We start from the raw sequence: 15,784 nt of genomic DNA, 5'->3' as shown, positions 1-15,784 counted from the left end.
AAAAAAAAATTCTACCTAATGCCAGCAATTAAACCTACCAGATTTAAAAATAAAAAGCTGCTGTTACGTAATCCTAAAGTGTACAGCCCTGAATGATGATGTAAGATATTTTTTTTTTGTTTAAACCAAAAAACATAAAACAAAGCTTTCCAGATGGTCCCTTAGGCTTCAATCCTGCAGTTTAAGTCAGCAGGGCCACTAAACCTGATCTAAAGCTCATTAAATCTAACACAAGTCTTTCCATTGGGGTTTGGCTCACACCCATAGTTAGGAACAATGACTTGGCGACTACAGGCCACATGCACGTTCAGTACAGATCGTCCCATGGCTTAGCGCTGCTCTTCATATACCAACAAGGTGAGTCTCCACATTTGGAGGAGTTGGCCCTTAAATAGTTTAATATTGGGAGCATGTTCCTGCATGAGATAGGTCCCTCTAACAACCTGCTTGCACACCCCTTCCAGGATGCAAGGGCCTTGTCTACGTGAGGAAAATTAGAACGTGTAATGCAGAGCACTGCAAAGGGGGCAGCCGTAGTGTAGTCAAGACTCAGGCATTCTAACTGCTGGCTCATCTAATCCTGAAACGAGCCCGCCCAGTGGAGCCTGCAGAGGCTCTTCCCCCCCGTTTTCTACTCACCCTGCCTGTACAGTAGAAGCAGCTTTGGGCTGGAAAGGAGGCACACATTGGAGTTCAGCCCAACAGACTCTGCATGCTAGATATGTACGGAACTTCGTCCCTTCAGACATGGAGTAACTGCCCGCACAGTTCTTTCAGGGGAGTTCTGAAGTCAGGGGCTGTAAGGTTTCTGTGCAGTTGGATAAGGAAAGTCACATCGATATGACTCCCCTGGTCGAAATGGGGTTACTCCTCATTTACATCCATGTAAGCGTGGGGCACAAAGTCAAAGATCCAAGCGCAGTACAATTCCAGGCATGGCAGCGTGTACCGCCCTGCAGCACTGAGTTTTGTCTACATTTAAAGGGGCCATGTGCCACTTTCCCTCGCGTTTAGTTATTGTGTACTGCAAGTTGCCTTTCTAGCCATTTTCCTCCATCACCATTTCCCAAACTTGCCCTCACCCCCTCTTGGGAAAAAAATGGCTAAAATCTTAATGAACCAATGACTATCACAGAGACAAAATCCTGTGCTACCCCACTTAGTACATACGCTGTAATGCAGGGTTGATGACTGGTCCAAGACACCCCACATGCAAGGACAATGCCCCCTGTTTTGTTGTTTAACTCTGAGACGGGTGGTCAGATGAAGGCTTGCTTACTCCCAGGAAAGTACAAGAAAAGTGCCACGCCCCCAGTAAATCCTGATCCTGCCCCCCAGCCGAGAACTGGGAGAGAGGGCAGCAATGGAAATCCTACATGAAACAGTCGCCCCCAGGATTTTCAAAACAGGCAAGATCCACTCCCTGGAAAGGAAGTTGGTAGTCCCCATGGGAATGTACTGTTATTTGATACTGATGTGCTCCCCCTTGTACAGTGCTGGGATATTCCCATATTAGCTCCTGATTAGTCCAGCTGTCTTGGTTACTTACTGTGACGTGCTCCCTTTAATGTCATTTTTTTCTTGCCTTTTAAGGTTCCTCTCAAATTAAACCTCCCCCGCTAAATTGTATCCTACTGAAACATTGGATTTTTCTGTTTACCTTACATTTGCTTTTATGGGGGATGACTTGAGCAAACTTTTCAAGGGTGTCTTAGTAACTTAGGAGCCTGAATCCCACTGCAATGCAATGGGACGTTGGCTCCTAAGTCACGCATGTGCGTTTGAAAATGTTACCCTTTGCCAGTTTTGTACGCACTACTCAAAGGGATTTGCAAAGATGCCTGGCTATTTTGACCCTCCTGTGACATCCCAATGCTGCGCTTGTGGTAGTGCAATCACTTTCTTGGCAAGACTCTTTGATGTTATAAGTCTTTTGTCACTTGACTGCAGCTGCAAGGGCAGACAAAAAGAGAAGCCAGGTTGTAATGGAGAAGTCTCTTATTCAGATACAACTACCTTCCATAACTGAGGGCCAAATCATCCCCTGGGTGGCTTAGTCCCATGCTATGGCCTGATCCAAAGCCCACTTATGCTAATGGGAGACTTCAGAAGTGCATAGAAATACTATTAGTGAGCGCTGAGAGAACACTGGAGTAAGGACTTGCAGAGTTTCATTCACCCAGGGGAGTAGCATTTACCCCAGCTCCTGCTCTGCACAGTGGCTGGGATACCCATGAACCAGGAGATCCACCGGACACTAGAACTATCCACATGAAGGAGCAGAGCCTCCACATCCCTCACTCCAACCTTGCAGAGGAGCAGAGCTACCAATTGCTGTGGGGTGGGGACAGCCATACACATTAATGCTGGCTGACTTGGTGCAGCAGAAATGCCCACGCGGCTGAGGGAGGGGATAATCCCTGGGGAAAGCATCTGTGCAGTTCCATTTACACAGAACGTTAACTCGGGCTAGATGTGACCATCCCAGCAGAAAAAAACTGTGGAAAGGGCCCACAGCTCCGTGTATGAGACTAGGTGCCTCCCGCTCCCCTCAAGAGGAGGGACGAATTGCCTCATAGAGGAGAGAGCAGCAGGGCCTGTAGAGTGCGTGGATCCACCAGTTCTGCAAGGGACTCAAGACTAAACACTGCAGAACCCGTGATACCTGGGAAAGGAATACAGGGCTCCTCGGGGCCTGGGCCAGCGCGGATCTCTGAGGAGCTCCCCTGCCATACTCACCTTCAGCCCATGAGCAGCCGGAAAGGTCATTTCATGTACATACAGCGAGTTGGTACTTTCTTGTGACTCTCTGCCATGTCGTTCCCCTGCCAAGCCTCAGCGCCACTGGCCATTAGAGAGGTCATGGAGCTGCAGCATGAAACCACAGCCAGGCCTGGCCCCTTCTGCAGAAGGAGCCTGCAGATCACACCCCTGAGAGAGAGGCCGCAGCACCACGGCTGAGGCTGATCTTGCACTTGGGCATATGAGAGCTGAAGGGAGCCCAGGGAGCCCCTGCAAATTCCCAAGTCAGAACACAGGCAGGGTAAAATGCCACCTTTCTCCTTCCCACAATCTGCCCCTGGCACTAGCCTCTTCCTGGGGGCGAAGGGTGTAGAAGACATAGATGGAAAGTAAGGCTGGGACCCAAAGCACTGCAGTTGCTAGCCACCTCTGCTTCCCTCCTCCCCTCCCCCCATCTTGCCTCAGCCCCACCACCCTAAACCCACAGAGCCCTGCCACGTGCTCAGGAATAAGGATGACTCCCCCCATTCCACAAGTTTAGGGGCCTTCCCATGCTCCCTTGCATCCTGGTATCCTCTGCGCAATTTGGCCCTCCTGCATTCCATTTCATGGGCGCAATCACACTTGGCTCACTTCCTCCCCAATCAGAAATCGCAGCAGTTTGCTAGAGAAAAATGAGCTAATTATGTGGTGCACAAAAGCCTGGTCTCATAGAATATCAGGAGGTCATCTAGTCCAAGCCCCTGCTCAAAGCAGGACCAATCCCCAGACACATTTTTGCCCCAGATCCCTAAGTGGCCCCCTCAAAGATTGAACTCACAACTCTGGGTTTAGCAGGCCAATGCTCCAACCACTGAGCTATCCCTCCTCCCCCTTAATCTGAACTCCTACTCCTGTCTGACGAGTGCACTTGTTTGTGGGCAGATTCTTAAGGGGTCAGACAATGCAAGAGCTGGCGTGTTGGTGCACAGTGCCATGTGCTGCCGGATTACCAGGGCTAATTACCTGGCATGCCAACAGTCCAGTGTACTTTCCTGGAAGTTTTTCTAATCAATTATATGTTCATAAATATTTACTTTTCAGCTCTTCGCAGCATAATGCTGTCTTCTGGGCTTTTGGATTTCCACATTGGGTAGCCTACCATAAGGCAATTGATTTAGTTGGGGATTGGTCCTGCTTTGAGCAGGGGCTTGGACTAGATGACCTCCTGATATTCTATGAGACCAGGCTTTTGAGTCAGGGGGTGGGACTGGATGACCTCCTGAGGTCCCGTCCAACCCTGATATTCTATGAGGAATAACACTCTGGGATAGCTGCACCTCCTGAGATGGGAAATGCAGACAGAGCAGCCTAGGGAGAAGAGATGACAAAGGTGACTTTTAGGCTACTTTTGCGCTGATTCTGGGCTTCTGCAGGAGCCAAACTGGCTCCTAAGGGCTGCTCTATCTTCCAGCACCCTCCTCGGGGTTGTCTACAGGCTGCACCAGAGCCCAGACTCCTTCATGGTGCCTATGGACACACACCCTTCCACCCCCAACACATCCCTGTACTGGGCTTGTAAAGCAGCACAGGGCTACTTGCGCCAGGCTGGGGAATTGTTTCCCTCTACCACTGCAAACTGCCACCACAGCATACAGAGGCCAGAGTGGGGTGCAGAACTGATGCTTCTGAATTCAGGCTACACTGATACTTCTGATGCATCTGAATGTAGCTGTGCTGAAGTTAAAGTTATGGACGAGCTTTTTGATAGCTGCCTTAATGTAACCTCCTAATTCCATATTTTGGCACCTCAATTAGCAGCCTGATTTCCCAGAGTGCTGAGCACCCCACATTCTGCAGCCCTGATGGCTTCAGCGGGGCAACACAGGATGGATGCCAGAAAAGAGTGCAGCCCAAGGTTTGTGAGATTAGGAGGCCTCTGTTAATTAAAATGGGCCATATACTCCTTCTTGTTGTCAAGACGTATAGAGAGGGCTGAGGTCACCAAACGATAGCACAAAATGAACATGGAGAGATCCTGCAGTCACAAGACAAAAAGAAAACATCTGAGGGAACCAGCAGTGGGCACACTAGAAAACATTCACTGAAGAGATCAAAAAGTTACAGACCCTGCCTTGGGGAAGCTATTACACACATGGCAGCTGCTGTAACATGGGGGCAGGGCATATGGACATGAGTAGTAAAAGAAAACTTTTCCAAGCCTCTGCAAGTCTCAGATGGCTCTTTGGTGCAGATTTTTCAAGGCGTTTAGATGCTGCTTCACTTTGGAAGTGGAATTCTACTGGAAGAGTCTAAAAATTACTTTAGAATAAAAGTGTCCAAATAGGGGGTTATATCAGCATAGCTGTAGCAGGATAATTATTCTATTATAGCTATGCCTTTCAATTTCCATTGTGTAGCCAAACTCTTAATCTCTCTGCACCTCACTTCCCCGTTTGGGAATCTTTCCTTTCTCTCCACCTTTTGACCATCTTGCTTAGACTGTAAAATTAGATTATATTAGTCTAGCTTGTAAAATTAGATTAGATTTTGAACTGTCTGCAGGAGGGACTGCTTCTTACTGAGCGTTTGCACAGCACAATGGGACCTCTAGGAGCTACCGTTACATCATAGTAACTCACCACCGGCCAACCTGAGATGTGACCCTGGGGTCCCTGAAAGTTGGAGGCTAAGAGAAATGATCCAGGCGGACATCGGTATAGCCAACGCTGCAGTAATAAGGGCTATAAATCAACAAATGGACCTTCGAGCCAATCTACAACTTTGCCGGCTATTTGTTGGGGATCACCCAACTGCAGCTGTTCAGTCTCATGAGCCCACATGCTGCAGCCCCCTTGTGCACCAGCTGTGAGGGAGGCCCTGAACAAAACCTTTTTATGAGGAAACTGCAATAATCTTGTGGTCCTCTGGGCATGAATTGCAAGGTCATTGTGGACTAAGCAAGGGACAGCCTGCCCCCAACTGCAGGGCCGGGAAAGACACGGCCCTGCATAGCACAGCATTGACTTACTGTCCGTTTGGTGAAGTACTAGCTGAAGACCGAATTCTCTCATTTACAGGGGTTGAGCTCATGATTAACACCATTGATTTAACTGGCTTTGGGCAGAATTATTCTGAGTCCCACCCTTGTAATGAGCAGTATTTGGCCTTTAAATTGTTTTTTCCAGGATAGCAGCAACAGTACATGTCCCTAACTCCTCTCACATGTTTTCAAGCCATGCCCCCTTTTTCAGGGGTTGCAGTGTCATTTTGCCTTGTATGTTGTAATTTACATGACAGCTTCCCAAGGAAAAGCTTATTTGGCCTGTGCATAGAACATGGAGGCAGATGTCTAGCAAGGTGCTGCGCTTTACAGCCTGCAAGCCATGGGAGTATAGGGCCCAGATCCTTAGGTCTTGAGAGGACTCCACCAAGTCTGCTTCCCTTGTGCATTCAAAGCTCCTGTTGAAATCGATGGATACAGAGGTGGAGAGAGGGGGGAGCTGAGACCCCTACCCCACAATATATGATTGTAAAGGAATGTATTGATGTATCAAGACACTATAGCTTCATTCTGAAAAGAAATCCTACTATATAATGAAACTCTGTCCACCTTGGCCCAGCTCCACAAAGTGACCCACAAAGGAATCAATGGAAGTTAGGAGCCTAAATATCTTTATGACTCTAGTTGTTTGCTTCTGTTTTGCTTCCCTTCTCCCTCTCTCTGTCTTGTCTGTTTAGATGGTAAAGTCTTTGGGCCTAGGACAGTCAGTTTAGAGGGCCACTCAGTCTATGTGTTTGCACTGCACCTACCGCAATGGGGCGCTGATCTCTCCTGAAGCCTCTAGGTGCAGCTGCATTCCAAATACAACAACAATAGGGGGCTGGGGAAGGAATGAAAACACAGCTCCCCCTGGAAATCTTGAATTCCTTTCCTGACATGCTGCTGTTCCCAAGGGGTTTCTCCAGCTGAGCTTTGGCCTGCTTTATAAACTTCTATGACAGCGATGCCTTAGCATGGGCTCTACCTCTGAGGGGTCTGCAGCAATACCAGAGCTCATTTACTCTGCATTTCATTCGGAAAATCTCAATAAGCAATGCATGCATGCCAGTCAGTCCTCCTTCCTGACCCGGCTCCTTAGCACCCATCATTCAACCTTCATTTACTGTCATTTTGCTCACTTCTTCCCCTTCTCTTTTTTAGCCAAATGCCAAACATCTGTCTTGCTTTTTCTTTCATTTCCCCAGAAAATGTTTGATCCAATTATTTATAAATGCCTGTCATGTAATTAAGAACAGGCTGGGCACAGGGGCCAATTTTTTTTCCCCTTCTTCCTTTGGACAAGCAGCGCAACAAGGTTGGATTGTTTCATTTTTCTGTCCTGAGGAGTAATTTCAAGGCATTTTGACCCAACTGGGCCATTTCAATTGCAAAGGCTGAGATTTGTTTAGTAAGCTTCATAAGCATTTGGTCTTAGGAGATCAATTAGCTGGCGGGGAATATTAATCAGAGTTGTGGGGGGGGGGTTGCTAAACAGCCCTTAAAGGCAGCCACTGGGAGTCACAAATCCACAAACACAAGCACACAATGCAGTGCTTCGGTCACCCCTTTCACCCTTCTCCTGTCCCCACCCTCTGTTTACAGGTAGCAGGGATTAGCATATCTGTGATCTCTCAAACAATACTCTGTGGAAGCAGATAAAAAAGTGAGGCTACTACTCTGCCTTTGAAGTTCACAGGAGATCAGTAGCTTTGTTTAACAGGTTGGAGGCAGGAATACAAATCTCTAGGGCTAGGAGATAAGGACTCACCTGCCCACTGAAAACCCGTAGGGTGAGCTTCCCAAGCCTTTCTACCTGCCAGAGACGGTTGTCAAACACCAGTTCTTCTGCCTGCTGCAGCAGCCCAGATGTAAGGGCAGCCCTGCTCTCCTGTGGGAGAGGGTCTGTGAATTTAAGTCTCCTTGGATTTTAATTTCTTTTCGTAACCTCCAAAGTGTAGCATTAGCCATCTGAATAGCTGCTCATCCTCCTTCGGACTCGGGGTTCTCCCGACCTCCTCTAGACCAGCCAGCCCTTTCATTGACCAGCTGGTCACTCCACACTTCTTTTCGGTCCTTTCTTAGTCTGAACAACCCTGGCATAGGCTCCATTCTCTCTGGTTTGCGAGAGAGTTTCCTGCGAGCCATTGCACGGACTGTGTGTTTTGAATGAACCCTCTGCCTCCATCAACTTTGCAGCTAGCCCACGAGCTGCCCCTAGCCGATTGAAACACGGGACTGGTACTGCTCGGGACAGCTGCATTTGTCCTCTTCCCTCTGATCACGCTGTGTGTATGTGGTAAATCAACAGCTTGGCAGAGAACAGTAAGAGGCCGGGAGAAAATTATAAGGGGGGAAAAGGTAAGTGGGGTGGGGGGAAACAGACAAGGCTATTCATTTCCCCGGTGGTCACTGCGTAATCAGTGGATGCCAACCTCACCCCAGCCATCAGTGAAACACCGAGGCGGCAATAGGGGCTCAGATTTGGCTGCAGCCAAGGAGCACCGCACGGGGCAATCGCAGCTTGTAAACACGTTGTGACTTCCACAGAGCCCAGCGTTATGCGCTCCTTCGGTTGAGCGTGGAAATGCTAATGAGAGGCGATGAAAACATGGCCCCAGCATAGCAAAGTCTCGTTGAACACAACAGCAAGTTTCAAGTTCCCAAGTTAGCACCCAGAGCGTGCATGGCAAATTCTGTCAAGGAAAAGGAAAGAAAAAGCCATCCGGGTGGATGCAAAGTTTCAAATTCCCGCAAGCCAACTTTGCAGCTAAAACAAGAACACAGGAACTACACTTCCTGGTTAGAAGTTTACCAGTAAATAGTTTGTTTCCCATCCCCCAGTGATGTTTGTAGCAGACTGGGGGGTGGAGGGGAGGATTTGCTGCTTCCCTTTCTAAATTCCACCGCGGCAGAAGAATAGAAGGCAAACTTTATTTTTCTTGCATTTTGTAAAGCACTTGCTCTTTGCTTGGGAAACGCTCTTAATTGAATGGGTTTGCCTTTTTGCCAGGTCTCTTTATCATTATTTATGGGCTGTAAATTGTTTAAAGTTCCCTTGCCGTTCAATTTACAAGTTGGGGGACTCTTTTTTTGTTCTGCCTTTTGTCCTCGAGCAAGACATCGCGTTGGAAGGGCTTTGAAACGCCAAACATGAGAGGCTTGCCGGTGAAAAGGGAGCAGGCGAGCTCGCTTTTAATTCCACCGTGTTAGTGAATGGCTCTTTTACATAATTGCAGGAGCTGTTTCAAAGCCAAGCCAGAGGCTGACTTCACTTGGAACCGCATGGAGTCTATTTTGGGCTTTCAGATTAAAAAAAAAAGCCGCAGCCTGAATAAAATCGTTTAAAAAGATGAGGCTTTAATGCTTTGCCACTTGCAAATTGGTGTGTCTGATGGGGAATTTTACACAAGCAGCCCTTTGTGAGCCCATCCTGGACACTTGAGGGACTCGCCTAGGTTAGCTGGATGTGAATGCAATCGCCCTGCCCCTAAGGAAAACCATCCCGGGCTATTTCCCAACGCGTTACCAGGGAAGGTTGCAATAACGATTGGATGATCCGGGCGTTGCAATGAAACCCCAAATAAGACTAGTTCCCTGCGAAGCCAACACGTTTCCCCGGGCAAATGGGGCTGCTCTGTCAGACAAGCAAGAAGTGCAGAGCGACGCCGCGAGCAAAAGGAAGAGTGTTGGAAGCTGCCTGCGTGTTGTGTTTCATTCAGTTCTTTCCTCTCCACTCCCAGCAACAGCAGCAAACGACCAGGTGGGCGCTTCCTCCACCGAAAATTACAAGGACTCCACATTAAAGTTCCCTCGCCCTGCTTGTGTTCAGCCATAAACCTAACCATTGAAATGCTGTTCACTCCAGGCGCTACACACCTACACGCAAACATGCATGCGCTGAAATAAACAAAATCTAGCATTGCTGTAGAGACTTCTAGCTGGGGTCTGTGATGCTGACTAATCCTGGCCTCTACCCGGTCTGACACTGGTGTCAGGAGTGTTCTCATCACCTGGTGTGCTGTAAACTTTGCTTACGGACAGGGTGCTTGCTTTACCAACGGAGATGAACTTGTGCCTGGCTTGAGAAGCGGCGGTGGCTTTCCAGAAATGATTTCTGCTCTTCCTCTGTTGATGGAAGTTGCAAAGGAATATATGCAAATTGGCTTGCATACAGAGCATGAGAAGAATAGTCTGCGGCCCTCTGCTAATGAGATAGATAGATAGATAGATAGATAGATAGATACTGGTTAATCTGTACAAGGAGCAGACTAAAAACTGTAAAGGATTTTATTATCTGCAGTCCTCAAGCTTTAAACGCATTGCAGATAGTTGAAGGTGTCTGAGATCGATCTTGTTAATCACTACAGAACTCAAGGATACTTTTATGACACGTACAGTCGTTTTCTAAGCAGTTAAACATGAAATGAGAAAATATTACTTTTGCGTTTTAGGAAAAGCACACCAGTAAATAAACCCTCCCGTTGATGGGACTATGCCGGAATCCCTATACAACAAGCCTCTGCAGTCGGTATCTCCGGTAGCACTTTATAGATGCAAATAATATGCCATCAAATTATTCTAAATGTGGAGGTACTTCGGGGGATTTTAAATCGTCTGGTGAGGGCCATCATTCTGGATTTAGATTTCAATTTCCCCGAGACATCGAAAGTTCCCACCATGATACTTGAAAGTAGGATTTCAGATGTTTGTTTCTTGATCGATTAGAAATATTTGCTCGCCTGGCGATTTAAAAATCAGCTGATGGGCACATCTGTGACAAGTCGCAGAGAAAGCTAAACCCAACAACTTTCGGAAAGATTAAGGGTCTGTCAGCACCATTCTGACACGCCAGTAAATGAGTGGATTGCTCTGGTATTTCAATGAGTGGGATTATTTAACGTCCTCCGGAGTTTCTCTTTGGATTTTGACTCCGATGACATCAGTCGATTCTGAAGTAGTGTTTCGTGTTTCCTGCTACCCCCAGAGTCATGCCCCCTCTGTCTCTGCACCCATAACGAATTGAGGTAAATAGACACACTGCGTTTGAATGGATTCCCTCCAAATACACAGGCATTCGGATGGCTCTCCCGGTACACTTACCAGATGGCTTCAAAATGTGCTGGGGATAAAATACAGTGAGGTGTCCATCATTACAGACAGCCTGGTGGGATGCAAAGTGGATTCCCCCCATCACGGAACCTCGCTGTAACAGTTATACTGGGATGGAAATATTCCCTACCGGGCCATAGAGTTAGGAGTCTGCGAGAGAAAAAAGACAGATTTGCAAAGAGTTGGGTCGATAAATTCATAAATATCGATTTGCCTTTATCTTCCAATTAAAAGTACACGTGAAAAGACTCCCATCACTAGGGTAACAGCACCCATCTCTCTGATCACTGTCTTGGTTAATGTTTCAAAAGGATGATATCCCTCAACCCCCAACCACACACACACACACACTTCTGTCCTATTGCAGCTGTTAAAACTGAACAGCAAAACATTGGTACATCAGCGGGGATCTGTTTGGCATCTGCACCGGTTAGATTTGTATTTTCCCCCGTTTAGGTTTCCGTGGAATCTTTTATATTTTAATCTTAGTTTTGAGAGAGAGAGAGAGAGAGAGAAATCAACTTTGGATAACGTTTTAATAACAGCAAATCAGCCCAGTGAAAGACAGTTTTATGCCTATAGGGGCTACAGCTCATCATTAAATCTTCGTTTTCCTACTAACTAAGGGGATCTACTGTCCTTTTCTAAAAAAAATCGCTTAGTGCATCGTTTTAAAACTGGGCTTTTATTTAGACAAACATTGTAGAGCCTCCATCAGGCTCCAGCCATATAATCAGGCGACCATTTCAAGCCCCCCACTTCTCCCTGAGGACCGACCACATTCAAAAGCAAAAAAACTCGCCCTTTATTAGCATCATTACCACGGCGGTTACTATGGGTGGGTACCTGCACTGAAAATGTGTATTACTGTTTCAAAAGACCAATACCAATTTATTTTTTAAATTCTGTTCTCCGTAGGGTGACCAGATGTCCTGATTTTATAGGGACAGTCCTGATTTTTGGATCTTTTTTCTTATATAGGATCCTATTACCCCCCATCCTGATTTTTCACACTTGCTGTCTAGTCACCCTAGTTCTTCGCAGAAAAGGGAACAAACTGAAGGAGGAGGGGGAAATCCCACCCTGCGAATCCCCAGGGAGTGGGCTGTCCCCTGTGAAACACACACAAGCTCAGACCCGGGCTCCAGCCGCAGACGGGCTCGGCCTGGAGGGGGAAAGGGAGACGGGTGTTTGCACAGCCCGAGCAATGCCCCGTGGCCCCGAGGCTGCTGCACGCCGGGGGTCGCTGCCTGGGAGTGGGGCGGGCGCAGGGTGACCCCCGGCAGCGTTAAGGGCTTTGCACGAGTTTGCAGCATCCCTGGCCCCACCCCGCCCCCTCGGCTCGGGCGGGGAGGCGGGGCCGAGCCCCCCTTCCCCCGCCGCCGGCCAATGGGCGGCCAGGCGGGCGCCCACGTGAGGCGGGGCAAGGTTCGCAAGCTGGAGAAATGTGAATGAGAAGCGGCGAGCGCAATTTAAAGGTGCTGGCGGCGCCCGGCGAGAGCCCCGCGCGCTCCGACCCAGGCACCCGGCCCGCGCGGCGCGGCAGCGCAGCGCAGCGGCTCGCTCAGCGCCCGCGGGGCCCCAGCGCGCGGCGAGTGGGTGCCCCGCTGCCCCGCAGCAGCCCCGGACGGGCGCCCGGCGCCCCCCTGGCCTGACTCTGCTCTGGCTGCACCCCGCGAGGCCGGGACGGGCTGGCCGCCGCGGCCGCGGGCGGCTCTGGATCTGCCTGGCGCGCCGGGGACTTGCCGCTGGCTCCTGGCCTTTCTGCTTCGCCGGCTCCGGCTCCCCAGCAGCTCTATGACGGCGTTTCCAGCACTCCTCATGATGATTGCACGCCACCTTGAGGAAGCAGCACGCCTTCCGCATGACTCGCTCTAGGCCGCCCCCCAGCCCGCCCGGGCCACTTCTCACACGCCTACCATGTTCATGCCTACCGGCCGGTTCCTGCCCCGCCGCCCCCGCCGCCGCCCTCCCGCAAGCCTCGCTGCAGCCAGCCCTGCCGCCCTCTCACCCCCACCACCAAATCCCCAGCCTGCCCACCGGCTTCTGCTCCAGCCTGGCCCAAGGGATGGCTCTCACCTCCACGCTCATGGCCACGCTGCCCAGCAGCTTCTCCGCTTCCCCGCAGCACCAGGAGGCGGCCCGGAAGTTTGCCCCCCAAGCTCTCCAGGGCAACTTCGACAAAGGCGAAGGGATCCAGCAGGAGACCGAAGAGGGGAAATCCTTCCTGAGCAAGGAGAGCTCCCTGCTGTCCTTCGCCGCCGCAGAAGCCGTGCAGGCGTCCCTGGGTGAGTGGCTCCACGCCGCTTCTGTGCGCGCAGTTAGAGCAAGTTTCTTCCTCCCTTTCAGCGAAGCCAGGGTGGGAGGAAGGGTTATTGTCAGGCAGATTTTTTTTGTGTGCGTGTCTCCATCCATACCATAACCCTGTACATTTCACAAACGTAGCAATTCCATTCCCTTGAGAGAGATGATCTCCAGATATGTTTTGGCTGGAAAATAAACCCCTCTCCCCGCCCAACTCAAATCCTGGGGGAGGTGATGAGTCCCCCGCATTATTTCCAAAGGAATGCGCTCGACAAGGGTGGATGAGATAACACTGCAAAGCGCAACCGTATCAAACTGAAAACTTAAAATCTGTCCCACCTAATTACTACTTTCTGGCTAATCGCTATTTAAACAGCGCTGGCTGTGCTGCGGGAGGCTAGTTGATCTTACAATTGATTTTAAGCGGGGTTTAAAAAGAAATCGCACGCAGGAAAAAGTCTCATCTCTGAAATATTTAATCCTTCCATGGAAAAAGATGTGTTTTCCAAAGGGAACTGATCTCAGTTTAAACCCTTTCTATCCGTTGTTCACAGTGCTGTCCAAAGAGGAGAAGTTTTAAGTACTTCCCAGACAAATTTAGTTTCCCTTTCTCCGTTTTATTTTTGAGAGGTAAAGGACCCGTCCTCCGTTTTCCTCCCATTGTTACACAAATATTGGCAAGTGAAATATACATGGCTACCGGTAGGTACCTGCAGAGAACTGTCCCTTCACTCTTGTGTTGTGACAGAAGGTAACATTTCATTAAATCGGTTTGGTGCGGGGCTAGGGGGGATGATATTCCAACGAGAACACACCGGCCCGTGGAGAAGTGTTGAAACGGGCCGTGTGAAATTCAGTCTAAAAGAAGCAGCTACATGTCCCGGAATGTTACTTTGTGTCTGCCAAGATCGGGGTTCTCTCTCCTCTCTATGAGCCGCTGGCTTTCTTCAAACTCCGCTAGAGCTTCCTCCCGTAGATAAATGCAGAGACATAAATCGAGGAGGATTTAATTCAGCAGAACTAAAATTGATGCTGGCGAAATGTGCTGGGAAGCTAGACAGCTGCAGAGCTAACCGTGCCAAATGTAACGCAATGCCTTTGGTTCCCTTCACTAGGGGCTGTCCGGGCTCAGGCCAAAGACGATTCCAAAGCGGAAGACGACTCCAAAGGCAAAGAGGAAAGTTTCTCGATGGACAGCGACCTAGACTATAGCTCTGATGACAACATCACAAGCCAAGCCGCCCATAAAGAAGAGGACTCTGGCAACGCGCTAGAAGAAAACACCCAGAGCACAAATAACTCCAACACCAGCACGTCCACTGGCAAAAACAGGCGGAGGAGAACAGCCTTTACCAGCGAGCAGCTGCTCGAGTTGGAAAAGGAATTTCATTGCAAAAAGTATCTGTCTCTGACAGAGAGATCCCAGATCGCTCATGCCCTCAAACTCAGTGAAGTGCAGGTCAAAATCTGGTTCCAGAACAGAAGAGCCAAGTGGAAAAGGGTGAAAGCCGGCAATGCCAACTCGAAGACAGGAGAACCCTCCAGAAACCCCAAGATCGTGGTACCCATCCCAGTCCATGTCAGCAGATTTGCCATCAGAAGTCAGCACCAGCAGCTGGAACAAGCCAGACCCTGATACATTTCCACTATCCCTTCCCGCCCCCGCCCCCCCCATCCAAAAGTTTTGATCAATGTTTCGAAATCGGGTCAAAAAACAAACACAAACTTTAATCTGAACCTTTCGACATATCAAGTAAAGCAAGAATCTATTACTAAGAGGCTTAAACCTGTGTTTTGTTTTGGAGCGGGGAATATCAAACCCTTAAAGAGACATCATAAATATTTATTATACTGTCCTACTTTTGTATATAAAGTGCTGGATCTCAGCTGCAGTGTTTTGACTCTTATGGGACCAAATAACCAGTAACATGAATTCTTACATTCCAGAAGAAAACCAACAACAAAAAGCTGCAGTGCATATTACTCATCTTTTGAGTCGTGTTTTTTTTTTAAAAAATCATTTTGAAAGGTAAAAATGAAACAAAACTAAGAGGCTTGTTTTCCCCTTTTTGGGTTGGCTGAGTGGCAGACATTTGGGTGAATTATTTTCATTATTATTATTTTGCCTGGCTTTCTGTCGATTTGGTTGCATATTCTACTAAGCCATGTTTGAAAAGCACGATCCTCTCTATTGTGTTTAATTTATTTCAATGTAGCTTTTTCCTGATAAGTTATGAAATTTAAAAAGAAACTCAGTCTTGTGAATAAACAAAATCAAAAACGAAAATGGAGAAAAAAAAAAAAGCCAGCCGCCTTCTGTACAGAATTTCTTGTGTGAGAGTGGGAGCATTTTCCCTCCTAGGACAGTATCATTTTGGGTCTGGGTCAGGTTTATTGTCAACAAGAAACATTTAGCAAAATACCTAAAGTTTAACTATGGGGGAAGGCAAAGCTTCCCCCCCCCCAGCTGATGGCTGAGTTTATGGAAGCGAATTTCTTCTATAATAAATTGTAAACAAAACCCTGCCGAAAAGGATGTTATAGAAACAGGCTGGCACTGGAGAACCTAGTCCAGGAGGGAGCTGACCAGAAGGGAAGACGGTAGCC

At 48.6% G+C, this 15,784-nt stretch overlaps 1 protein-coding gene across 1 annotated transcript; it reads left to right on the top strand.

The window, feature by feature from the left end:
- Nucleotides 1-299: 299 nt before the first annotated feature.
- On the top strand, nt 300-15,269 carry GBX2 (gastrulation brain homeobox 2). The gene is given in 4 exon segments (XM_032800038.2): nt 300-357; nt 12,752-12,841; nt 12,844-13,161; nt 14,293-15,269. Coding segments are annotated over 4 exon segments (987 nt in total). The 3' UTR covers nt 14,814-15,269.
- Nucleotides 15,270-15,784: the final 515 nt, after the last annotated feature.

This window comes from Chelonoidis abingdonii, chromosome 10 (assembly GCF_003597395.2).
Source record: "Chelonoidis abingdonii isolate Lonesome George chromosome 10, CheloAbing_2.0, whole genome shotgun sequence".
Classification (NCBI taxonomy): domain Eukaryota; kingdom Metazoa; phylum Chordata; order Testudines; family Testudinidae; genus Chelonoidis; species Chelonoidis abingdonii.
The sequence above is the reverse complement of the archived record's forward strand: the minus strand, read 5'-3'. Positions and strand labels throughout refer to the sequence as shown.